At 41.0% G+C, this 27,978-nt stretch overlaps 1 protein-coding gene across 2 annotated transcripts in view; it reads left to right on the top strand.

Annotated features, from left to right (window-relative positions):
• The window catches only part of gna11b (guanine nucleotide binding protein (G protein), alpha 11b (Gq class)), a 61,272-nt gene that overhangs the window by 18,150 nt on the left and 15,144 nt on the right, over positions 1–27,978 (top strand). The window contains exons 2-4 of one of the 2 annotated variants that reach the window (XM_034160027.1): positions 18,480–18,664; positions 24,008–24,162; positions 25,859–25,987. In XM_034160027.1, coding sequence (XP_034015918.1) covers positions 18,480–18,664; positions 24,008–24,162; positions 25,859–25,987 — 469 coding nt within the window. Of the gene's footprint in view, positions 1–18,479; positions 18,665–24,007; positions 24,163–25,858; positions 25,988–26,980; positions 27,110–27,978 lie in introns of both variants that reach the window. The other variant, XM_034160026.1, reaches the window with a different exon arrangement.

The raw sequence follows: 27,978 nt of genomic DNA, 5'->3' as shown, positions 1-27,978 counted from the left end.
GTGTATTTTTGTTTACAGTACGGTTGGAAGATCTTGTCTTCTCAGGCAGAGCTAGGGGATCTTTGGCTTAAAAAGTTTGGTGACCACTGTTATAGAGCTTCATAGTAAGAACAGACAAGTGGATTAAGTAACAAGAGTAAAGGCTATGTTTGGGCTCCATAAGACATGCACAAGGCTAGAATGACAGAAAAGTGAAGTATAAGGTGCACAGAACATTCACATGAAAGCAGAGGATCATGAAAAAAAAAAAAAAAAATTTAGAACTTCACATACATTCAACACAAAACAAAAACATTTTACCATGCTATACAGATTTACAAATACAAAATTAGAAGGAATACATGTTCATGATGTGATGATTAATGCTACGCTGAGGCTCGACGTCGGAGGCTCTGAGCTTCCAAATACCCGGGGCCACTACCTTGTACCAGGAGCACCAAAATTAGTGCTACTGGTCCTGACCAGTAGGCTCAAAAATATTTCTCTAATCCTGTACGAATTCTTTATTTTTTATTTTATTTTTTTTTGCGCGCGCGTGTGTGCTCACAATAAGTTGAAAATGAGCTGTTTCCAGTCCATGTTTTTCTTATAGTGAGTTAATCTGCGCATACAGTAATTTGGTTATGGGGCTTGTGGAGTATTTCAATGTGAAAACCCAACTATATGTAACTGTAAAAGGTAGATTTTAAAAACAAATTTAGCCAAATACGGCCATTAGTAGTCTTGATGTGTTCTGTTCTTGTTGTTTGAGTCAAATTTAATAAATATGGTTGCAGGATTGTACCTTTTTGCAGTTTATGAAGTGACACTACTTTCCAATGTGGCCAAAATGTATCTGTGCGTATGAGTAAGTTTGCCATTTTAGAGTATGGGGAACAACTGGTCAGATCATTACCTCAGGAGTGAGCAGAACAGAGAAAGATGGGAAATTTCAGCTACAGTTTGCCAGAAGGCACACATGACTCAAGCCTATACATAATCTGTTGTCTTGTATGAAACCCATTCTCTGGTACACGCAACCATAAAATTGTGACTGGTGGTGCAACAGATAAAGGTTGCACTGTGCACAGTTTAGCTTCCTTCACTAGTCCTCTCTGGACATGGTCACTCCATTTTTGAGACCTGCCTATTCCAGACACATTTACCATTTCCATTGCCATACTGTTTGTTTTTAATAAGCCCAATTTAAAAAGAAAAAGACCGAAACTAACAAAAGAAAAACAAAGCAAACGGCGACCTTGACGCTAGGTGTCTTGACAACAGGTTTGTCAACGTGTGTGTGCACATGCACATTGCAGCCAGAGACGGCTGCATAAATAAAGTAGCTGATAAAACGTTCTTGCCGCTATTGTCACAACCCACTGTGCGTTTTGTTTTTTTTGTGTTTTTCGCCGTACGTTTTCTGCGGATGCCACGGCCACTACGTTTTTGTGAAAACATACGGAGGCAGTAGCAACAGGAGGGAGGGAGTATGTTCAACGCATGTCTCTAGGAGTGTAACGATAAAGAGAGCTGACAATAAAGCTGTGTGTGTGTGTGTGTGTGTGTGTGTGTGGGGTCGGCTTTTCTTTTTTATGAGCAGTACCGGAGCGGCAGGTGTTTTTCGGCGTTGGCGATGCATGAGCATGTCCAGCCTGCAGCGGTCAGTTGTACGAGTGTTTACTTGCCTCAAAAGTTACAGCTAGTTAACAGACTGAAGCTGTGGAGTGCGTGTTGCTGACATTTGGAAATAAAGTCCAAGTTCAAGTGAGAAGCTGCGTCGTGCATGCAAGTCTGTCGGCCTCCATAGTATGTGTTGAGTGCCGTAATCTGTACTGCCTACGTACGGATTTGGTTAATTCAATAGTAATTGAATGAAAATGTGCTGCTTTGAATCCGTACTGAGGCAGTACTCATAGCGTGCGTCATCTGTACTGCTGGTGAATCCGCAGCCTGACCGCAGGGAAAGTTCTGCATGCACTAAAACCTCTACGGCGTGTCTGCGTGCTCCTAAATTCGTACTGAAGCAGTATTTACGAAGTACGGCTCTCCAAATTTAGCCCATGTTTTTACAAGTAGATTGCACGCACGTGCAAGTACGGTGGGTTGTGACCACGGCTTATGAAAACATTGCTTTTTGTCCCACACATGGACGAGTCAGTTTCAGCTCGTCGGATCTTTAGTTATTGATCCGTTCAGATATTGTCAACGTTCGTGCAAGACGTCGGACTTGGGAGGTTGGTTGACAAATGGATTGCTGACGGTACAGGAACTATGTAAATGATAGGAACCGTCAAGACAGAAAGCAAAACGGAATACGGACGAATTGAGGTTGTCGTCAGGATTCGTTCACATTTTTCAACTGTTTGAAAATTCTGACAAAGCGAAAGCTACAGAAACGAAGCTGGACGACGGTTAAACGATGTCTCCAAAAGTCAACGCAAGTCCAGATTTCTTGTTGTGTTTTGGCTTCGATGTCCTTCATTAGTGCCGTGTGACCGGGGCTTTAGTAATTTTTATCCATTCTGAATGTGCCATGTCAGTCATTTTTACTGACTGCACGTTGACATGTCCGTAAGTTTGTGTCAGCACCTCACCTCTGTTCTCTTACTGTGCGTTTTTGGTTAACCTGTTTGTGGCGCATGTACAAAGCACACTGAGAACTATGCGGATTAAAACTTAAAGTTACAGAGACTGTGGGATATGACGCCCTTTTTTTTTTTTTGTCACTTGTGTGAGAGGTGTTTTAACCACCTGCTTTGGCAAGGGGAGCATGCAAAAAAGTGAAGCAGATAGTTAACTGGACAAATACTTGATCAAAGAAAGTGACTGTAGAGACCAATCCAATCTGTTTGCTCTCTGTCGCGTTTGCCTTCCATTTATATATTTTAGTTATTTGTTTAGAGGAGTTTTGGCAGTGATTCAAGTCTGAGTGACCACTCTTGTCTCATTTGTACCGAACTTTCTTGTCCAGTGTGAATCGGCCATAAATATTACAGACGCACTGTGGAAAAATTACATTACTCCACCTCCCCACATGAAATTAATCCCATTCAAATAGGTCTTAAGACATTATTTAGTGACTTGTAAATGTTCATGTGTTCATCCCCTGATTTCTAAAGAAGTGTCTGTAAAAGTGAGGATTTGGACTTACTTTTTGTTTATCTAATTGCTTATGGGCTCTGAAAATTGAGGGCATGTATAAAATGGATGTCATTTTTAAAATGGTGAATGTAGTATTTTTGTTCAACCTCATGTATTAAAGCTACAAGTCTCCTGTACATTGCAGTGTACAGATTTTGGTGTCTAGATTTTCATTTTGACGTTTTTTTTTTTTTTAAGCCACTATTCACATACTTACGTACCTGTCTATAAGTCCATTTCTGCATATGGGTTTTGCCATTGTGTCAGTTGCAGAGCTATGACTGGGTCAGCACTCCAGCAATGTACATCCAGTATGACAGCAATACACTGTCTGTCTGCTGGTTGGGAGTAAATGTTCTTCAACCATTCCCGCTTAAACACATTTGACAGCCAGTCAGTCTTGTACACAGTGAATTTGCATGTTACTCTCTGGAAACATGGTGTGAATTGAGTACCAGTGGTTAATGTCCCACATGCTGCTGCAGACATCCCCAAAGAAATCCTGCCTTTTTGTTTACCATTGGTACCTTGAGTTTTCTTTGTGAAGCTACTTGTTCAACCTTCCCACCAAAGAGTACATACAATAAGTCTTCAACTGTCTTGTTTGAACTATTTCAGCTCCTGTCACCTTATTTTTCAGTGCCAAAACTTAGTGGAAAGCAAACCCATGGTGAGGGATATTGGTTAGAACATTGCTTATATCTGCACTATAACTTAATTAATGTACCAGCCACAGACATACACACTGAGTATTCTCATTGCATATGTAGACTCCTAAAATAATGATCAAATGTGTCATCATGAACTGGTGAAATGTTGAGTTCTGGGAATAATATTTCTGAGTGGAATGCATTTCATTGTTCTTGGCTGTCATGAAGATGCTGCTGTTCGTACTCGCTATTTTTTAGTTGTAGCAGCACAAAGTGTTCTCACTGGTGAATAGACAAAGCTGTTTGAAAGTGGATAGATGTATGTTTTAATCTGCAATACATGAAGTATTTTCTTTTTACAACTATAAAACCTTTCACGTTGAATAGATACAAAGATCTCTCTGTAAAGCAGCAGTGTTTTACTCCTAATCTTTACCCTAAGTGACATGTACAAGAAAGCTACAAGATGGAGTGATTGGTCCTCTTTTCTTTCCTCTGTTTGTTGAAGTGTTCATTTACTAACTCTGTGGTTTAGTTGTACACTTGAAAAATGGAAAAATAGGTAATTACAGTGGAGATTTATATGTACGGCTTGAGGTTGACCAAAGATTTGTATATCCAAAGTTGTTTAAACAGTGGTTTTGTTTTGATTTTGCTCCAGGCTGCTTTGAGCCAATGGGGAGGTGATGGTCTAGTAGTTAAGCATTGGGCTTCAGACCAGAGGAGATCCTTTTCATTTGATTGGTGGTTTGTATGTCACATGATATTGATCATTCGTCCCATTTGCCATTGTGTTCTATTTAGTGTGTAAATTTGGGTCCATACGTTTTGTACCATTATGTACATACGTGTGCGTGAGGGATTCCAAGTTCTTCGTTGCTATGACCGATTTTTCCATCAATTGGGCTGCCAAAAGGCCATACATAACGGAGCTCGACAGTAACACTTGCCTGCTCAGCACTGGCGAGTGAATGGTCCTGTCGTACTGGTGCTTCATGTTGAAAATGGTGCCTCCATAACCACGACAAAGCGGTGAAAGACAAAGTTGCTCAAAATCTGTGCAATCAACAAAACAACTTCCAGTGGTTGTTTCCCGCTGAAAACAAGGCTATCAAAAATATTTCCTGAATTTCTTTTGTTCATTAATTGGTGGTTTTCCCATTGAGTTTTTTTGTTGACTGTGTTTACTAACCTGGTCTCCAGCTCGCTTAGTGCAACCTGGAAATGGCTGTGAATGACTTAAAATGACAATGAAACTGTTAAATTCTGAGTGTTGATTTGGTTCCCCAAGTGGTTCAGGTGTCCTATTGGCTCAGTAATAGCTTAGTTCAATCTAAGTTGTTTCATTCTCATTGATACATGATAAAGCAGAACTGGCATGCAGTTTGAAAATGATTTTATCTCATATCATGTAGGACCTCATTGTGTTGAATCTATACAGCTATGAATGTGACAGATTTATTCTCCTATTGAATATCACATCTACACTGAACAAAAATGTAAATGCAACACTTGTTTTTGCTCATTTTTTATGAGCTGAACTCAAAGATCATTTTTATTTATTTTATATACACAAAAGACCCATTTCTCAAGTATTCACAAATCTGTCTATTAAAGCTCTGTTTGCTTTATTATTATCATTATTGTTGATTTTTATGAGGATGTTTTGTAATGAAGTGGTATAGAGAAGGATTTTCTTAAAAAGACCTGAAAGTTCAGCTGCAGTTTGCCAGAAGGTACATCTACAACCCCAGTTCCAATGAAGTTGGGACGTTGTGTAAAATGTAAATAAAAACAGAATACAATGATTTGCAAATCCTCTTCAACCTATATTCCATTGAATACACCACAAAGACAAGATATTTAATGTTCAAACTTATAAACTTTGTTTTCGTGCACATATTTCTTCCTTTTTTAAATGGATGCTTGCAACACGTTTCAAAAAATCTGGGACAGTGGTATGTTTACCACTGTGTTACATCACCTTTCCTTCTAACAACACTCAATAAGCGTTTGGGAACTGAGGACAGTAATTGTTGAAGCTTTGTAGGTGGAATTCTTTCCCATTCTTGCTTGATGTACAACTTCAGTTGTTCAACACTCCGGGGTCTCCGTTGTCGTATTTTGTGCTTCATAATGCGCCACACATTTTCAACGGGCGACAGGTCTGGACTGCAGGCAGGCCAGTCTAGTACCCGTACTCTTTTACTACAAAGCCACGCTGTTGTAACACGTGCAGAATGTGACTTGGCATTGTCTTGCTGAAATAAGCAGGGACGTTCCTGAAAGACGTTGCTTGGATGGCAGCATGTGTTGCTCCAAAACCTGGATGTACCTTTCAGCTTTGATGGTGCCATCAAAGATTTGTAAGTTGCCCATGCCATTGGCACTAACACACCCCCATAACATCACAGATGCTGGCTTTTGAATTTTGTGCTGATAACAATCTGGATGGTCTTTTTCCTCTTTTGTCTGGAGGACACGGTGTCCATGATTTCCAAAAATAATTTGAAATGTGGACTCATCAGACCACAGCATACTTTTCCACTTTGCGTCTGTCTATTTCAAATGAGCTCAGGGCCAGAGAATGCGGCGGCGTTTCTGGATGTTGTTGATGTATGACTTTCACTTTGCATGGCAGTTTTAACTTGCATTTGTAAATGTAGCGACGAACTGTGTTAACTGACAATGGTTTTCTGAAGTGTTCCTGAGCCCACGTGGTAAGATCCTTTACACACTGATGTCGGTTTTTAATGCAGTGCCGCCTGAGGGATTGAAGGTCATGGGCATTCAGTGTTGGTTTTTGGCCTTGCCACTTACGTGTAGAAAGTTCTCCAGATTCTCTGAATCTTCTGATTATATTATGGACTGTAGATGATGGAATCCCTAAATTCATTGCAGTTGAACATTGAGAAACAATGTTCTTGGATTGTTGGACAATTTTTTTATTTTTTTTTTCACGCAGTTGTTCACAAAGTGGTGATCCTCGCCCCATCTTTGCTTCTGAATGGCTGAGCCTTTTGGGGATGCTCCTTTTATACCCAATCATGACACTCACCTGTTTCCAATTAACCTGTTCACCTATGGAATGTTCCAAACAGGTGTTCTTTGAGCATTCATCAACTTTCCCAGTCTTTATTGCCATTGTCCCAGCTTTTTTGAAAAGTGTTATAGGCATCCATTTCAAAATGAACAAATATTTACACTAAAACAAAAAAGTTTCAGTTTGAACATCAAATACCTTGTCTTTGTGGTGTATTCAATTGAATATAGGTTGAAGAGGATTTGCAAATCATTGTATTCTGTTTTTAATTCACATTTCAGCAACGTCCCAACTTCACTGGAATTGGGGTTGATTTTTTTTTTTTCTTTTTATTTTATGAAAGAATTAAATGTATTTATTGTTGTCAGTGGCTGACATTTCATCTCTGGAACACTAGATGGCACACCTGCTCTGAATACATGAAGCGTTTTCGGGACGGTCACAGAGCATTTCCTCATTTACAAAACTCGACACAAAACCACCAAAAACATTAAACACACTTAATTTACTCATATTTGAAGTCAGTCTAGGTAAATCGTCTCATTCTGGCTGTTTTTTCTTTTTTTTTCTTTCTTTCTGCCTGGTTTAAAAAAAATCCTTGTTATTTAATCAGGGCTGCGAAAACTGTGGATCCAAGGAATTCCGCGGATTTCATCATGGGGGGCGGGTGTTAGTGTTATACTCTGTAATCGTGATCGGCATTGAGTTTTTAAAATGCCTATCGCAAAGCGTTTTTTTTTTTTTTTTTTTTTTACGACGGTGCAAGTTTTAGAAGTCTGCAGACACTGATCTATATAAGACATCACATACTTTTAGAGCCATCAAGTTTTTAAATGAATTGAGGCATGTCTGTGTCACAAAGCAACATCGGACAGAGGGAAGATGGTAAAAACACGGTTCTAAAAAATTTTATAAGGACAAGAATCGGTGTAATTGTCGTTGGCTTGAATTTAACACATCCGAAAGCTAAAAGAAACAGGAAAAGCAAACTGCATCTTGTGCCAGACAAGATTGTGACTTTTTAAATTTATTGAGACTTTCTTTCTTTAGAAAAAAGACATTGCGGCTTTGAAGGGATTTACAGGAATTTACACAAGAATATGTGACTTTTTTTTACTATAAGTGATGTTATTGATATTTTACCATGATTTTCAAAATATTCTCCAAGCTTTAGCTGTGGTTTTGAAATGCTTTAACAGTCTTTTCAGTCTTGATGATTTTCATGTAGTTTAATTGTTTTTAGTTAATGCATAATTTGGCTTACAATTAAAAGGAAAATCATTCCAGGTCCTACTTCCATGTCACATTCTGTTATTTCAACATTATCGCTGACCATTCAAATGAAAGGTTGAATGTAGGAATCGTTAAAAATCTGCACTTTTTTTGATTTTTTTTTTTTTTTTCTCCCCCCAAGAGATGCTGAGAATGTATCATTAGATCAAAATTAATTTGTTTTCTGGGGCCCCGCAAACCCTAGATCCCGGCTCCTGGGGGGCTGTGCCCTGCAGACCCCCTGCAAATTTTCCTCGGATTTCACAATTTTCATTTCAGCCCTGTTTAATGTGGCGCTTTCTCAGTTGTTTGATTCGGGTCACGATGGACTGTCCGCCTCTCAGTTCAACGGCTTTGAAATATTGCACGTTGCTGGCTTGGGTTTGCAGTGCTAAGGGGACATGTCAGCGACAGAACAGCTGAGAGCTTGCCTGTTAGCTGGCTGCTAACCGCGGAAAGGACCTCCCGAACGGAGGCATCTCACATACAGCACTCACTCCTCGTGTCAGTGAGAGACATGCCGCCATTCAGAAACCCCCTCTGCAGCAAACAGAGCAGCAAAGGCAGTACTTGTGGTTCACAGACGTTTTCCTATGTAGGAAAACTCCACAGGTTGTATTGGAATTGGTATTGGCGCACGCTGGCCCATTTGGATTTTAATAAAAGTGCAGCCTAGCCAGCCGCTGCTACGTAGTAAGTGTGATGCTTGCTACCTGACCTGAGTACCACGTGAACTGTGAAAATAAGGGCTCAGTTGAGTAAGTCATGATTTAATGTATAAGGCTGACTGTGTGTATGTTCGCTCACGCACATAGCCTTTCAACCTAAGCCCCTCCCCCCACCTTGGTGTCCGCAGTCACCATAGCAAGTTTGGTGTCAGTTGCTTAATTATTGTGGCTGTGCATAGTGGTGCAGGTTGTGATCTGACATAAGGCTGGCCGTGTGTGTTTGCGCACGTACGCTTTCAATCTAAGGGGCACAGTGACCTCCCCCTTGGTGTCCCCAGTAACCTTAGCAAGTTTGGTGTTGATTGCTTAATTACTGTGGCCGTGCATAGCAAACACAGACACACACGTGGTCAGCTTTATATATTAGACTAGCTGAGTTACCCATTCTACGCAGTTAGTAGAGGAGAATTTTAGCCATGTCATTGTATATTTCGTGTCACTTTCATTAAGGTGTAGTTAGTTGCATTGCATTGTGTGTATTTTGTCATTAATTTTCATTGAGCAATTTGTGATATTCCTGACACTCAAGTGAATGATGATAAAAGGAAGGTGAGAGCATAAAAAGGTGGTAAAAGGAAAAGAAAAGTGATAGCATGCCATATCCTTGCAGTGCTGTGGGATATATAATGTTAGTGTCTCTGCAGATGTTTCCCCAGCTGTAATGCATTTCATCCGTTTAGCACCTGGGATTTTATGGCCAAACGGCCCTTGCTTCTTGGGAAGTATATCAGCAGTCTAGTAGTCTGCATGCTGTCCACAGCAGGTACATTTTAAGTTTAAAAAAACAAACAAACTCTGCTTTAACTCGTATGCGGCGTGCACTGGCCCATTCACATTCTAATTAAAGTCCACCCTAGCCAGCCGCAACTACATAGTAAAGTGTGATGCTTACTACCTTACCTGAGTACCACGTGAACTGTGAAAATAAGGGCTCCAATGAGCGGGTCGAGATCTAATATATAAGGCTGTGTGTGTGTGTGTGTTTGTGCATGTGGCTTTAAGTGGCTCTATTCTACTCTTCTCTACTCTCCTATTTTGCTCTTCCTTTTTAGATATTTAGATATACCTTTGTATACTGGCATAGTTCCACCTTAGAATTGGAATATAATATATAAGATATACCTTACTGAATTTTCATGTATGCTTTCAACCTAATGGCCCCAGTGAGCTCCCCCTTGGTGCCCCCAGTCACCATACCAACTTTGGTGTTAACTGCTTAATTACTGAGGCTGTGCATAGCGAACACACACGGTCAGCCTTATATATTAGATATATAATAATAATAATAATGTGTGTTGTTTTACTTATTTTGACAGGCAGTATTTTTTTTTTTATTCGACGTTCACATTGCAGTTTAACACAATTTTTAAAATATCACTTAAAACATTGGGCGCCTTTTTTTTTTTTTTTTTTCTTTCAGGGCCATAGGTAAAACGTCTTTATTTCTTTCTTTATTTATTTTGTAAGAATGGTCTGAAATTATGCGATCCATGGCTTAAAAACTATCCAGTCAAAATCATGGGTTTTGTGATCCATGACACCCCTGGAGTAAAGGTGTATTCAGTTCAACTTGAAACTGTGGCAGGCTGCCACAGTCTAGATATGCTGAGTTTGTTTGGCAGGACGTAATGAGGGTTGATAAACGGTCATTTCGCAAAACGGCGCTGTCGTAATGAATTCCGATATACCCCTTTCTGGCGAGTGGGGGATGAAAATGGTTTTACACAAGGCTGGGCTGTGTATCTGACTTACTCTAACTTATACTGCTGTGTTGAGGTAATTAAGTTTTCTGTCTTACATTTGTGTCTACCTAGAGCAGAAATTAATTTTAAGGCCAAGTAGTGTGAGCTATTAAAAAGTGACCACCTTTTTCAAGGTTGTCACCAAAAAAAGAATGGACTTATACTGGCTCTGAACATCCAAAATCCTTGACAGAGAAAGATGAGTACGGGGAGGCATATTTCCAGCCTGAGGGAGGTTGGGGGGGGTTAGAGGGCATGAAAGCGGTTGTTGCTTAGGTATGTACAATCTGCGGTGGAGAAGAAAGAGACTCATGTTGTGTTGACTGGTGAACAGGGGACATGACAGTAAAGAGAACACAGTGGAGTGGGATCTTGTGACGGGGTCACGAGAAATAAATTAGATGTTAAGCACAAGAGTGAGCCCTCTGATCTTTCTTCAGTGATCTGTAGTCACCAGGAGGACATGATGGCTACAGCTCAGTACACAAATTACACTTGTTGCATTTAAGCCATTTGCTAGTTTACACAGCCAGTTTTTACTAAAAGTCCCACCTCATACACGGCAGTCTTCTTTCCCTTTTGTAACATGCAACGATTTATGAACTCACAGCTGGCATTGTGTGTTTTCAAAGATGGGACCTGCCTCTTTTTTTTTTTTTTTTTTTTTTTTTTTTTTTTTTTCCCAGAAAGATAATACTTTTTAAGGTTTTGCTGAGTCTGCCTGGTATCTGGTTTCCAAAATTGGACATTTTTGTGGGATGAGAGGATGGAGGAGGGTCCTGTACAACAGAGTTGAAGCCCCATGGTGTTGTGTATCTCAGATTAAGGTGGCTCTCCCTCCATCAGTCGATAATGAGTGCATCTCTTGTTCTCTTTCCAGCAGCTTGCTGTTTGGACTCCCCCTCTCCCCCCAATACTGACCAGAGTCTCTGCTCTGAAGGGCTCTGGAGAGGAGGTCCTTTTTCCCCATTGCTCCAAAGATGAAGAGCACAGATCAAGCCTGAGGGGCTCAGTTATATTTACTGTCTGCTTCGAAGGGGGAGTGAAGGGATGGATGGAAGGGGTAAAAAAGGTTAAAAAAAAAAAAACCAGGAATGAGAGGGAGACGGGAGGAGTTGCTATGGAAACGGAAATATGGCTGCTCTTCAAAAACCTTGAATGTAGGTGGAGGTGAGATGAGTATGTATCCCCCCCTTTTTTCTTTTCAGTCTGCAGATATTATGGATGTGTTGGTTCACTTTTGATGAGCATTGAAGACTGAAATACTGTGAGCTTGTTGTGCTCTGAGGTTGGTCTTTCGGCCGCGTAAATCAGAGCAGTCTCAGAAAGTTGGGGAAATCGGTGTAGATTATAATGGTTTTTAGTATTTTTATTTATTGCTTACTTGGTGGCGCTGTTAATGGAAGCCAACTATTTTAAAATACAAGTCCATACTTGAATTGGTCACATGTGCAAAATCTGTAAAGTGAATGCCTCTTGCATGATTTTTATAGTCAGGAAAGGTAGGAGAAGATCGCTGATGGAATGCAGCCTTTGGAGAACAATCCATGCTATCACCTTTTGGGAGAGACAGTTTCAGGTTAGATCCTGATTGTTGGAGCATGTTTCCCCTCTTTTAAACAGACTTTCTTTTGCATATCTCACTTCTACTTATCCTCCTCTCCCCCCCCCCCCCCCCCCCCAAAAAAAAAGAAATCATGTTGGTGTGATGATGTTTGATTTCTACAATTCTCCAGCATGGTGACAGTGCACAAACATTTGTACACTTCGATCTAGGACTGGGAAATCCATCTCTATATATCACTCTCTATCTATATGTCTATCTCTCTAAATATCTTTATCTCTATCTCTCTGTATTTGTCTCTATATTTCTCTATCTCACTATTTCTATATATCTATCTATTATCGCTATATCTCTATCTGTCTCTCTAGCTCTGTATCTCTATCTAACACAGTGCCTTGCAAAAGTATTTAGCCCCTTGATAATTCTCTATCTTTATCTATCTCTCTATCTCTAAGAAGGAGAAGAGTGAGGAAAGCCTCCAAGACACTCAAACAACCCAGACGTTTTAGGCTTCTCTAGCTGTGATTGGAGAAATTGTTCATCGTACATGTTTTGCATTTTGTATTCCCAGTTATACAGCTTAATGATGAGGTGGTATAGAGGGTTTAAAAAGACCTGACGTATGAGATGTGACCACACAGCATCCGTTTATAAGACAACACCACCAGCTTATGACAATATGTCTGTCTGTCTATCTCTATCTATCCATCTCTATATCTCTATCACTATCTATCTCTATACATCTGTCTATGTATCTCTATCTCTATATCTCTATTTCTATATCTCTATCTATTGCTGTATCTCTCTCTATATCTCATTTATCGCTATCTATATCTCTAGCTATCTCTATCTGTCTATCTCTCTCTCTCTATCTCTATTTCTATTTATCTGTATCTCTCTGTTTCTCTTTACCTCTATCTCCATCTATCTATCTCTATTCTCTGTGTCTACTTACCTCATCTTTATCGCTATATCTCCATTTCAATATCTCTATATCTCCATTTCAATATCTCTGTCAATCTCTATATCTCTATCACTATCTTGGTCTATATCTCTATCTCTCTTTGTATTTATCTCTATATCGCTATATATATCTCTATTCTCTAGCTATCTCTTTATCTCTATCTTAATATCTCTGTATCTTTATCTCTCTCTCTATATATATATATATATATGTATGTATGTATGTGTGTGTGTCTATCTCTGTTTACGAGGTCTGTCAATAAAGTAACGGTCCTTTTTATTTTTTCAAAAACTATATGGATTTCATTCATATATTTTTACGTCAGACATGCTTGAACCCTCGTGCGCATGCGTGAGTTTTTCCACGCCTGTCGGTGACGTCATTCGCCTGTGAGCACGCCTTGGGAAGGAGTGGTCCCGCCCCCTCGTCGGATTTTCATTGTCTGGAAATGGCGGAATGAAAAGGACTTTATTTCCATCAGAATTTCTTCAGAAGCTGTTAGAGACAGGCACCTGGGAACCATTCGAAAAATTTATCTGGCTTTCAGTGAAAATTTTACGGGCTTCACAGAGAATAAGGTCTGTTACTACAGCTTTAAGGACCCCTTTAAGGACGCTCGGCGCGCCGCGCTCCGAGCTGCGACGACTCGGCACAAGCCACTGGACCATTTCTAAACAGATGGCTCTGTGGATACGAGACCTTCGTGTGCTCTTTCTGTGGTTATCACAAAAGCTGGACATCAGCCATTTTCCAGCAGATTTCACTTTTAACAAGAGATTTTGTCATGGAAAGCCGCGCGGAGGCTTCGCGCGTAAAGACCGATTAGCTTTGGAAGCGAGACAAAGGAACACCTCCGTTTCGGTGTGTCAGAGGACAAGTTTGGACATGTCTATCTCTGCTTTCAATGCTTACCAGTCCAGTAAGTATCAGTGAAATTGTGGAGAGCTGAACATTCCTTTGTCCCGCTTCCAAAGCGAATCGGTCTTTACGCGCGAAGCCTCCGCGTGGCTTTCCATGACAAAATCTCTTGTTAAAAGTGAAATCTGCTGGAAAATGGCTGATGTCCAGCTCTTGTGATAACCACAGAAAAATAAAAAGGACCGTTACTTTGACAGACCTCGTATATACCTCTGTCTATACCTCTCTCTCTCTATCTATATCTGCCCTATCTATCTCTGTCTATCCTTATCTATATCTCCATCTATCTCTATATTTATCTCTGTCTATCTCTATGTATCTATCATCTCTATCTCTCTATCTATCTCGGTCTATCCCTATCTATATCTCTATCCCTAACTGTCCCTGTCTATCCCTATCTGTATCTCTGTCTCTCTTTATCTATCGCTGTTTCTGTCTATCCGTCGCTGTCTACCTGTCTCTATCCCTATCTATCGCTGTTTCTGTCTATCCGTCGCTGTCTACCTGTCTCTATCCCTATCTATCGCTGTTTCTGTCTATCCGCGCTGTCTACCTGTCTCTATCCCTATCTATCGCTGTTTCTGTCTATCCGTCGCTGTCTACCTGTCTCTATCCCTATCTATCGCTGTTTCTGTCTATCCGCGCTGTCTACCTGTCTCTATCCCTATCTATCGCTGTTTCTGTCTATCCGTCGCTGTCTACCTGTCTCTATCCCTATCTATCGCTGTTTCTGTCTATCCGTCGCTGTCTACCTGTCTCTATCCCTATCTATCGCTGTTTCTGGTCTATCCGTCGCTGTCTACCTGTCTCTATCCCTATCTATCGCTGTTTCTGTCTATCCGTCGCTGTCTACCTGTCTCTATCCCTATCTATCGCTGTTTCTGTCTATCCGTCGCTGTCTACCTGTCTCTATCCCTATCTATCGCTGTTTCTGTCTATCCGCGCTGTCTACCTGTCTCTATCCCTATCTATCGCTGTTTCTGTCTATCCGTCGCTGTCTACCTGTCTCTATCCCTATCTATCGCTGTTTCTGTCTATCCGTCGCTGTCTACCTGTCTCTATCCCTATCTATCGCTGTTTCTGTCTATCCGTCGCTGTCTACCTGTCTCTATCCCTATCTATCGCTGTTTCTGTCTATCCGTCGCTGTCTACCCGTCTCTATCCCTATCTATCGCTGTTTCTGTCTATCCGTCGCTGTCTACCCGTCTCTATCCCTATCTATCGCTGTTTCTGTCTATCCGTCGCTGTCTACCTGTCTCTATCCCTATCTATCGCTGTTTCTGTCTATCCGTCGCTGTCTACCTGTCTCTATCCCTATCTATCGCTGTTTCTGTCTATCCGTCGCTGTCTACCTGTCTCTATCCCTATCTATCGCTGTTTCTGTCTATCCGTCGCTGTCTACCTGTCTCTATCGCTGTTTCTGTCTATCCGTCGCTGTCTACCTGTCTCTATCGCTGTTTCTGTCTATCCGTCGCTGTCTACCTGTCTCTATCGCTGTTTCTGTCTATCCGTCGCTGTCTACCTGTCTCTATCGCTGTTTCTGGTCTATCCGTCGCTGTCTACCTGTCTCTATCGCTGTTTCTGTCTATCCGTCGCTGTCTACCTGTCTCTATCGCTGTTTCTGTCTATCCGTCGCTGTCTACCTGTCTCTATCGCTGTTTCTGTCTATCCGTCGCTGTCTACCTGTCTCTATCGCTGTTTCTGTCTATCCGTCGCTGTCTACCTGTCTCTATCGCTGTTTCTGTCTATCCGTCGCTGTCTACCTGTCTCTATCGCTGTTTCTGTCTATCCGTCGCTGTCTACCTGTCTCTATCGCTGTTTCTGTCTATCCGTCGCTGTCTACCTGTCTCTATCGCTGTTTCTCTCTATCCGTCGCTGTCTACCTGTCTCTAATCGCTGTTTCTGTCTATCCGTCGCTGTCTACCTGTCTCTATCGCTGTTTCTGTCTATCCGTCGCTGTCTACCTGTCTCTATCGCTGTTTCTGTCTATCCGTCGCTGTCTACCTGTCTCTATCGCTGTTTCTGTCTATCCGTCGCTGTCTACCTGTTCTCTATCGCTGTTTCTGTCTATCCGTCGCTGTCTACCTGTCTCATATCGCTGTTTCTGTCTATCCTCGCTGTCCTACCATGTCCTCTATCGCTGTTTCTGTCTATCCGTCGCTGTCTACCCTGTCTCTATCGCTGTTTCTGTCTAGCCGGCGCTGTCTACCGGTCTCTATCGCTGTTTCTGTCTATCCGTCGCTGTCTACCTGTCTCTATCAGCTGTTTCTGTCTATCCGTCGCTGTCTACCTGTCTCTATCGCTGTTTCTGTCTATCCGTCGCTGTCTACCTGTCCTCTATCGCTGTTTCTGTCTATCCGTCGCTGTCTACCTGTCTATCGCTGTTTCTGTCTATCCGCGCTGTCTACCTGTCTCTATCGCTGTTTCTTCTATCCGTCGCTGTCTACCTGTCTCTATCGCTGTTTCTGTCTATCCGTCGCTGTCTACCTGTCTCTATCGCTGTTTCTGTCTATCCGTCGCTGTCTACCTGTCTCTATCGCTGTTTCTGTCTATCCGTCGCTGTCTACCTGTCTCTATCGCTGTTTCTGTCTATCCGTCGCTGTCTACCTGTCTCTATCGCTGTTTCTGTCTATCCGTCGCTGTCTACCTGTCTCTATCGCTGTTTCTGTCTATCCGTCGCTGTCTACCTGTCTCTATCGCTGTTTCTGTCTATCCGTCGCTGTCTACCTGTCTCTATCGCTGTTTCTGTCTATCTGTCGCTGTCTACCTGTCTCTATCGCTGTTTCTGTCTATCTCTCTGTCGCTGTCTACCTGTCTCTATCGCTGTTTCTGTCTATCTCTCTGTCGCTGTCTACCTGTCTCTATCGCTGTTTCTGTCTATCTGTCTCTGTCGCTGTCTACCTGTCTCTATCGCTGTTTCTGTCTATCCGTCTCTGTCGCTGTCTACCTGTCTCTATCGCTGTTTCTGTCTATCCGTCTCTGTCGCTGTCTACCTGTCTCTATCGCTGTTTCTGTCTATCCGTCTCTGTCGCTGTCTACCTGTCTCTATCGCTGTTTCTGTCTATCCGTCTCTGTCTACCCGTCTCTGTCTACCCGTCTCTGTCTTCTGTCTTCTTTGTCTTTCGGCTGTTCCCATTAGGGGTCACCACAGCAGATCAATCGTTTCCATCCCACCTCCACCTTGAATAAGTCTGTTATTCCTACTGCACATCTCACCGCTGTCACACTATTCTTGTACATGTCCCCAGACTTCCTCATACAATACGACAGCTCTTCTCTTGGCACCCTATCATAAGCTTTTTCTAAGTCCACAAACACACAATTAATGAAATGTGAAGTTTGCACCAAATTTAATTTTAAATTAAGTTGGCTCAAGATGTGACTCTTACAATAGATAAACATTACAAATATTGAATTATTTTATTCTGCCATGCTTTCACAAATTTCCAGCCAATTCCAAATGTGCAAAAGGAAATGCTCGATCCAACGCCTGTTTATTTCCAAAAGACCTGTGCCCTTACAGTGTTGTGGAAATCAAATTTCTTTATTCAAAGATTTACTTCTATTGCCACTGGCTTTTTCAAATATAAAACTACCTACTCGTAAAAACTTGTAAAAACACTGTTTTCATGGCATCATTTGCCACCTTTCTTAGCACTGCATGCATCACACTCTGTGTGCTGAATACGGTGCTCGTGTGGATCAGCTTTGCTGTCTTACAGTGCCTAATAGTGTGTCCCAGGACTCAGTGGCCAAAACCTCTAATGCAAACCCTGAAGGGGTCTTAATTTTAGGTTTCCTGAAAATTGAAATGAGGCAACAACATACAACTTGCATCTAATACAAGTTAAATACTTTCATTGTTTCTACAAGTGAATTTGTAAGTCGTACTCACAAGTGTATTAGAGGTATATTTGTAAATGCAGTTAAACATATGTTGTAATTGTATTTACAACAAGTCAGCCATCACTATAGGTTTTTAAGTTCTGTACAGGAGAGACTATGCTTTTCAGTGAAATTAAAGAAAGGGGGGGGGGGGAACCCTCCACTATTTATATATCTGTATTGGCCAAAATGAGCTTGAAAAGCTCTGCATATCTAATATTGAGATGCTGGCCCTTGGAACTCACATTTTCAATACCTAGTGTGTCCCAGGACAAAAGGTAAGTCCCTTTAGCTGCTCCCTTGTTTTGACTCGGGGTCGCCAGAGCCGATCAGAGGTGGATCTGCATGTTGATTTGGCAAAAGTTTCTACGCTGGATGCTCTTCTTTACAAAACGCCATATTGCATGGAGAAATGTGGCAGGGGTGGGATTTGAACCAGGAACCTTCCGCACTGAAACAGAGTGCACTAACCACTTGATCACCACCCCTGCTAGTGTGTCCCAGGACTCACTCACCAGAAATTCCAATGCAAACTCTGTCTTAACCTTGCTGCTCCTTCTCTTGCCTCTTGTGTTCTGTGTCCTGGTCAGGTACGGGGGAAAGTGGCAAGAGCACCTTCATCAAGCAGATGAGGATCATCCACGGAGCCGGCTACTCAGACGAAGATAAGAGAGGCTTCATCCGACTTGTTTACCAAAACATCTTCACCTCAATGCAGGCTATGATCCGTGCTACTGAGACCCTCAAGATCCCCTACAAGTATGAACAGAATCGGGTAAGTACTCACCCACAGAATTAATTGAAAACATACTTTACTGCCGACCACCCATGTCACATGTTAACGGAATGTAATTTTTATGTAAATTATATTTTTAATTGGGCTGGCCATTAAAACAGTGACAAGGTATTGTAGTAAAATTTAGATAATAACAATGACAACTATGATAAGGTTTGGATATTTGTACTCTATATGCACAAATCTAACAGCCAATTCAATAACGGGTACAAACAAATGGTTTTGGCAGTTTTTAGTTTTGAATGTCAAATAGCATGACCATTTCCTTCTGTGAAGTTTTGTACTGGTGGCAAAAGAAAAGAACCAGCGAGTGGCACAATGAAAGTGAACTTGCGTCATCCACGTTGAGGAAACTATTTACAAAGAATGTTATCTAACCAAGGGTTACAGTTACAATAAGGTGCCAAAATGCAACCCCCTCATCTGCTTTGTGACACCCTGCCTAATGGATCAAGTAGAGAATTGCCGATTAGCACACAGTGTGAGGACCTTGTGTATACCATGGCCGCTATGGTATCCATGAAGGCCCAATAGTGTGTGTGTGTGTGTGTGTGTGTGTGTGTGTGTGTGTGTGTGTGTGTGTGTGTGTGTGTGTGTGTTACAAGAAGTAGCAGCGTCAGTTAGCTCAATCAAATCTTCTCGGTAGAGTCGTTGTCCCCCCCGCGCATGCACACACACACACACACACACACACACATGCAGCCGTGTTGGCGCTTGTGCACACGTGTACTACCAAAAGTGTGTACATCCTCAGTGCGGCGAAAAAATAAATAAATAAATCAGAAATTAGTCCAGCTTTTCTTTCTTCCTGCTAACAGCCTCCAGACAGTGCAGTGGCTTTGTGTGTGTGTGTGCACGCATGTGCAGAGTGCAATGGTTCCAAACGTATGGAAGCAAATTTGCACTCTAAATGGAACCAAACTGCACTCTAAATGGAATGCAACACAAATGGGACGAATTAATCCATGTCATGTGTCATACAAAGCATAAATCAAATGACAAGGATCCACTCAGCCGTTATATAATCAGATTTATCAATCAATCAAATTTAAACCCAAATCATTGTTCCTGAGAACTAAGTTATTTTGGTGACTTAATGAACAGCAGGTGCAACTTTACTTATATCAAATTTTATTTTTGTTCATATTAAGACACTATCAGTTGTTCTAAACACACAAATTGCTGCAAATGTTTAGATATATTTAGAGAACAGTAACGGTCAATGTGAATGTTTTTACAAAATAATAACACCGTATTCTAATCCATGTGACAGACTGTGTGTATTATAGTTCTGTCAACTTGCCAATATGGAAAATATACTTTCCATGACTAAAAGAGGACTGAGAAATACCTCTCATTTCTTATCAATTGCAACCCCCCCCCCCCCCCCCCCCCCCAACAGCCACTTAAATCACTGAAAGACAACATTCCCATTGAGGTCTTTAAAGAAGGTCTGTTTCTCCAACACCAACTGCACCAACTCTTCATCAAAATCTGCACTCATAAAGAAATGCCCACAGACCTAAAAGACACAGTGATTCTCACCATCTACAAGCAGAAAGGGGTCACATCAGACTGCGGTAACCAATGCGAAATTTCCTTACATTTCTACCGCAGGAAAGGTTCTAGCATGGATTGTCAATAACCATCTGAGACCACTCCTGAAAAACATCCTTCCTGAAACCCAGAATATCTTCTGACTTTCAAGAGGGCCAACAGACATGATCTTTACTCTTGAACAATTATAAGAAAGTGTCAAGAGCAACACCAGCCACTTGCCTTAGTTGATCTGACAAAGGCATTTAACAGCATGTCACACTCACATCTGTCAAAGATCCTGAGCAAAACCGGCTGTACATAGAACTAATCATGATCTTGAAGCTTCACCACAGTGTAATGTCTAGGATGGTTCTAGTGAATGGCACAAAAACTATAGCCTTCAGTGTTCAACCAGGAGTAAAACAGGGCTGTGTTGTTATCGCTACGGTCTTCATCTTCATGGCCACTGTTCTCAATTTGTTCAAAGAGCACATGCCACCATTAATTGACATAGTGTACAGAATGGCTTGAAAGCTCTTCAGTCAAAGCTGACTGAGCACCAAGAAGGAAATTGCTACAACTTCACTCAGTGATCTCAAGTTTGCCAAGAACAGCAGCGTGTCATCTTTCATGGAAGAATGTCTTCAGATAATCCTTGATACCGTCGATGAAGCCTACACCATGCTTGGTCTAAACACTAACCTGTAGAAGACACAGGTCTTACATCAGGCTCCACCAAACATGGTCAATCCAAAGCTTGCTGCTGTGAAACTGCACGGACAGGTCCTGGAGAATGTGACCCACTTTCCATACCTGGGCAGCCATGTGTCAAATGCAGACATCAATGACGAGTTTCAACACCATATCAAGTGTGCAGGAACTGCCTTCAGCTGGATTTGCACCAGTGTTTTCAGCAACGGAGACCTTCTACAGGAGATGAAAATCCTCTTCTACAAAGCTGCTGTCATGTCAGTCCTGCTGCACGGATCTGGGACATGGACCACCTACCACAGTCACCTGAAGACCCTCAAGTGATTCCACCAGCCCTGCCAGATAAGTACCTTCGACATCAGTTGGGAAGACTGCGTACCAACATCGTTGTCCTGGCTGAAGCCAACCTCCAAAGCATAGTCTCATCATCAAGAACCAGCTTTGATAGTGGGTCACGTCATTAAGATGGATGACAGCAGACTTCCCAAACAGATCTTCTACTCCCAGCTGAGCGAAGGAAAATGGTCCAAAGGAAACCAGAAGAAACGCTATAAGGACCTCCTGAAGCACCACCTCAAGAACTGCTCCATTGACTAGAGGAGCAAGCGAGGAATGATCCACACAGGAGTGGAAGTATTCAAAAAGAAATGCAGAGAAACAGAGGAGAAGAGGGAAGGAGAGAGCAACATCCTGACCGGCAAAAGCATGCAGCATCTGTCAGAAACGGTGTGTCAAGACTAGCTTGTGGCTCTGCGTCCGCCATCCCATCTGGGAATCAATCAAGGGACAATCTTTCTCACCACTTAAAGATTGCCGCAATGATGATGATATTGTAATTTCACAAATTTCACGAAAATAGCTATATTCTTTGATATGACAAAATAAGAGGTTATTTTTCTGGTAGGGTTCTAAAAACAATTTGATTATATCCTTCATACCCCAAAGGTTGGGGTAGAGAATATAGGAATCTCTGTCCCTCTTTCTGTCTGAGTCAACTCTTCTTAAACCAGTTGGTAGATTTCACTGAAACTTCCCACACATCATAACATACAATATGAAGATTTGCATGAAGGATGACTGAATAATTCTGGTACAGTATCTTCAAGAGGAGATAACTAGACTTTTTTTTTTGTTTGGTTTGTTTTTTAATTTCTGAATCCGCATAATACTTGTCAGTTGCAAATATAAACTTTTTATAGACTATATATAGACTTTTTTGGACTCTTGAATACAGTGGTTGATTATCAGTATGTCAGAGGTTCTGTGTCATTTTGTGAGCTAGGTTATCTTCATTTATTGATGTACACAATCCATTGAGAATAAAGCTTCCAATCTAAATATGATCACCGCTGACATGGCTGTTAACAAAAAAAAAAAATGCTTTGTTTATAGGACTACATACACTAATTTATAGTTTTATTGGTTTACCCTAAAGTAAACCATGCTTTAAAAGAGAAAAAAGATTTCAGACCCCATCCACATGAAACCTAGTTTAGGAGTATCACCAAAAAATTTGTATCGTATAGGCATTTTGTCCACACAGAACTGGCATTTTTGGCCAAAAATGCTACTTTTTGAAGTGGATAAATCTGAAAACACCACCCTGGTGATTTCATCTGGACAAGCAATACAGAACTTTTCTGAAACTTGTGATGTCATAGTCCCACCTTTAACCTCAGCTGGGCGCAACATGTCTTGTAACAAGTAAAAGTTTGTATACTGTAATTAGTTTTCTCACTGAGTGAACCGCTGTCTCTGGGTGAGTTGTTGTTCTTCTTCTTCACAGGGTAATTTAACCTTTTTGTCTTTTTGTGGATTGTTAGAGATTTATTTTTGTCACTAGCAGAATGTTGAAGAGATGAAACTGACGTAAATTAAGGGACCATTGTGACACTAATAAAAATAACTGCAGAAAAGACTTTCAGTAAGTTTTCTTGTTGGTGGCAGAACAAGCGTCCTCCAAGTCTGGCTCAGGGAAAAAATCAACACATCAAACCTGTTTATCCACGAGCAATTTCCACAATAAGGAATTAAAGTTTTTTTTTTCTTTTTTTTTTTTGTAAAACAAGGGCATCTTATATGGATAACCGTTTTCAGCAGGCTGTGGTGATAAATCCAACTGAAAGGGCACATCAGGTTAGATTAAAAGACTTTACAAAACGGCACACTGAGTAAATATAAAGTTTGCATTTCTGCTGCTACTTTGTAACACCCCCCCCCCCGCCACACACACACACATACACTGTTGCAGCACCTTATTTAGGTCTGGTATATGTAATTCAGTGTTTTCAGCCTTTTTGAGTGGTTTTGTATGGACACAGATACTTCGGGAATGTTTGATTTATTTATTTATTTATTTTTTTTTACAAATGGCAAAGAAAAATAACAAAGTTCAGTTTCTGTGTGGACAAGGCCTCAGTAGTTGTTTGGTCATCATCCCCCTTAAGTTTTTATGTTATCCTAAAGATTTCAGACAATTCCATTATTTGGCTCAGATAAGATTGCACAGATCTTTGAGAATATTAAAGAATGACTTTTTATTCAAAATATTGTGTAAACTAGCAGCTCAGTTTTCAGTGGTAGCTCCGAGAGTGGCGTCTAATTTTGTTCTTGAACACTGTTCACATGCTCTGTCGAAGCAGCAGAAGATGCCACATGAGGGAATGTCTTGAGTTTTGAAAATATTCGGTTTCAGTACTTATTGAATGTTTGTCCAAACTATGGAAGCTGTATGTTCATCTCAGCACTAATGTATGTCTGCTTGTCCCTCCATATTTTACTTTCTTTTATTTGCTTTTTCCACACATGACACACTGTTTTGGGGTATGCGATGTTTCCAAATGACTTCCTGACAGAACTTTAGTTTCCCCCCTCCATGTCAGCTAAATCCTGTTTATAAAATTGTTTAAATGGCTCGTGTTTTCTCTCTTTTTTCTTTATGAAATGCATTAATCAAAGTTGTATTTCTACAAGCACAATTAACACAGCACACTGTACATTCAGTCAGTACTGACCACTACAAATTCTTGATAATTCATCCTTTAATTTTCCTTCACACTCTTGTGTCTCTAGTCTAATGCTATGCTGGTGAAGGAGGTGGACATCGAGAAGATCAATGGATTTGACCAGCCCTACATCACAGCTATCAAAAGTCTGTGGGCCGACCCAGGGATACAGGAAGCCTATGACCGCCGCAGAGAATATCAGCTCTCTGACTCCACTAAATAGTACGTCGTCTTGTCTTTGTGTATATTAACCATGTTGTCCATCCACAAATTAAGGAAGGGTCTACAGGTTTGACAGCTTTATGTCACATGTCAGGAAGGTTAAAGTGTGTGTGCAATTTTGTGTAGACTTTGTGGTGTTTGGTTTGGGAACTGTTATTCATGACAATCCTAAAATGCTTGCTTGTTGGAGTATTTTCAATGTTTTTTTTGTTTTGTTTTTTTTTACACAAAAGCTTCTGCTGTGATGTCACAATCTTTTTGATGAGCCCAAAGCTGCATTGAATTGACAGATGCTAACTGTTGCCTTGTAAGCCAATTCAACATCTCTGTACACGTGGTGCATGCTGGGCCGGGTCAGAGTTCACGACTACTTACAACACACAATAATGGCTCATAGAAACATAAACATTGAAGATTGTGAGCACAAGAAAATCAATGTTTTGAAAGATTTTTGCAAAAAATGGGGCTACGGAATAGGTGGAAAGTGGAAGAGAGAACTTGTGGGTCCCATCTTATGCACTTACTACAAAATGCCCCATACTATTAAGTAAAGAAGATGAATGGGAGGCTGTTAAGGCTATAAGTCTTTACTGAAGTTGGACCTGACTGTTGTCAGTTGGCAATTCAGTCTGTTACAACTGTCACATGGTTGGTATTGTATTTTGTACATAATGGTAACCAGTACTTCACGCTGTGACACTATGATTTCGAATTAATTTTATTTATACAGTGCTAAATCGCAACAAAGCTATCTCAAGGTGCTTCACAGGAATACGGTCTAACCTTATCAATCTATAAGCTGCTAATTTAATCTTAAAGGCAAGATATAAATGTATCACGCACTCAAGCAGCTCAGCTTTGTTTATGAATGTGGGTAACCATGAATTTTGACTGGAACACTTGATACAGTCACAGCGCATGCGTGTAGATTGTTGATTTGGCTTATTGCATTTAATGTGTTGGTTCCCAATTATGTCGAACACTGTCTTCGTGTTTTAACTTGGTGTATTCACTGACTTTTTGGAATAAGTGTGGTTGTCTGTGTAGCACAGAGATGTGCAGAACTTTACATCCAGTGATGTACCAATGCACATTCTTATAGAATTTAAAGGGTCAGTTCACTGAAACCCAAAACTGCTATTCCCAGGCTTTCCCACTTCTTTCATAAACATGTTGGCTGTTCACGGTCTATGATTTCTCACTTTCTTTCAGCAAATTTATTTAAAAAAAAGACTTTCACCTCTCATTGTGGTGAAGCTGAAATTCTCAGTGATTGTACAATAAAATCCTTAGATGTCCATTGATCAGTGGTCTTTGTAGTAATTTGGAGAACAGACCCTTTGTACAGAGCTATGTGTTAAGAAAAAAAAATAGAAAAAGGGGGAAAAAAAATCAGCCACTGAATGTCCAGTCCCAGGAAGGTTATATATTATAAATTAATTTTCATCTTGGATTAAATATAGTCAAATCTGTTATTATTCACTTCTTTCCACATATCGCATTAATATGTGACCTTTGGCCAAATGCCAGAAGACATTTGACTCATTTTATGCTGCTCCATGCTGGTAGCTTTGCTGTATTGCAATTACTCATTTGTGTGTGTCTGCGTGTGTGTGTGTGTGTGTTTTTGTGTGAAAATAACGCTCAAACAGTGCTACTTTTCAGCATTATCCCAACTGTTCATGTGTATCTACAGTTACCTTAGTGATATAGATCGTGTGACTGCAGAGAGCTATGTTCCCACACAGCAGGATGTGCTGAGGGTTCGTGTTCCCACCACGGGCATTATAGAGTATCCATTTGATCTGGAGAACGTCATCTTCAGGTACCCCCATGACCCCGGACTCCAGCACTTTTTTTTTTTTTTTTTTTTTATTTTAACTACAACACAAACCACTGGTGACTAGTATATTACAATAGATAAGGTTTTTTTTGTTTTTGTGTTTTTTTTTGATTTTGTAAGACCAGAGGATGCGCACACTTGAGGTTCCATGACTGCATCCCTTTGGAAAACCTGCAAATGCTCACACGTTGCTGTCATGTCACACATTACTTGGTAACAACTCAGTTGTTCTATAAACAGCAGTTGGTGTTATATTTAACTTGCATCACCCTGACGTCATTAAAGATCTGTGGTTTCTGTTCAGAGTTGTGCTGAGGATATGGCCTTGGTATAAATACTAAAGACTGCACTGAATCATGAGGGGAGCAGTCACAGACTGGATAAAGGAGAAGACTATAATAAAGTATGTCCGGCACACAATTATAAAATCAGACTCAATTACAATTGGGCACACTTTAAAACATACTGAGATTAAAAACATTTAGAAATGTAATTTCACATTGGAAGCATATGGGAATAGACATCCTATTGTGCTTTAAATAATTGTCGAATCCTTCTTTATCTAATTCAGGTGGCTGCTGTTTGTGCTGCTGACGTCACTGCCTCTACTGTCACTGATGCCACTGCAATGTCTGCAAATCCCATCCACAAAGTGCCTGACCTCATAGCCTAATTGCCCTTATCCCGAAAACCCTACTTAATAATTCACAATTTCAAAAAGAGTCATGTAATCGCATAGCTACAGTTGGATGGATCTCTCTCAAGGGGTTTATGGGTAAAGTTGTGGTGGAACAGTGACACTGACTCACAGCTTTGTTCTCTTTCTTCTGAGACATGGTCATCACTTCTCAACAGGACTGATCTGCACTGAAGTGACAGGGGCGCCACTTGCTGTTTGTCAAGCTTTATATAACTGTTTTTCTGTCTTTTTTTCCCTCCTTATCTCCCCCCCCCCCTCATCTGACCTGCTTGTAGTTATCTTTCGGATGTGGATCGTATTGCAGATCCAAACTATCTTCCTACTCAGCAGGATGTGCTCAGGGTGCGCATCCCAACTACAGGAATCATAGAGTACCCATTCGACTTGCAAAGCATCATTTTCAGGTAGAAAGATTCCCCTCTTGGCTCAGTCCCTCCATGTTGGTTGGTGAGATCTGTCCCATGCCTCACAGCAAACCCTATTTTTGTCTGCCACGGTAACTAATCTTTTTCAACTACCATGTGCTCATTGGCTTTTGATTTGAATATTGCATCCCATTACCATCTCTTAACCTTTTTCTCAATTTTATCAATTGAAAGACCATGCAATTGTCCTGTCATCTTAATTTCTTTTAGTTCCTGCCATCAATTGCGACCACACGTAGCACCGCCCTCTAATGAACACAGTCCTACATTCTCATGCCCGGTTCCTGTAAGTGGGTCGCCTCATCTTTTTCTGCTCCTCCTTTCCTCTCAGGCTGGCAGAAGAAACGAGGCCGTTCTCTTTGTGGAGGAATGTTATTTTTGGGCAGCAGGTCCTGCAGGGCCTGTATATTGGCTCTGGATCTCTGTGGACCAAAGTTGACTGGGCCGCCACCAGGTGGCCCTCACGCATTACGAATTGAAGCACATTTGTGCAGTCTTGTATAGTACCTGGTCTGCCACATGTATGCAATTGTACATCTAAATGTGCAAAGTTGGGCAGTACGTTGTACCCATGTCATTTTTTTTTTTAAGTCAGTAGTGGGAAAGGTTTTCGGCTCGACAGCATTTACTGAAGAACTTGTAATAAATGAGACCTTAACCTTAGAGTGATGAAGCTATTTTTGTGACTGAAATGACCGAGTGAGGTCATTTGATTCCATTATGTTTTAAACAGTAATGGTTTTTCCTAAAGGCTCTGTTTGTGCTTATCATACCTAAACTGTTTCCTTTAACTGACAGATATTTTAAAATGTTCAAATGTAATTAATTATGGTTTTCAACCATTTTTT

Source organism: Thalassophryne amazonica, chromosome 19, assembly GCF_902500255.1.
Source record: "Thalassophryne amazonica chromosome 19, fThaAma1.1, whole genome shotgun sequence".
NCBI lineage: Eukaryota > Metazoa > Chordata > Actinopteri > Batrachoidiformes > Batrachoididae > Thalassophryne > Thalassophryne amazonica.
This window is presented reverse-complemented; position numbering and strand designations above follow the sequence as displayed.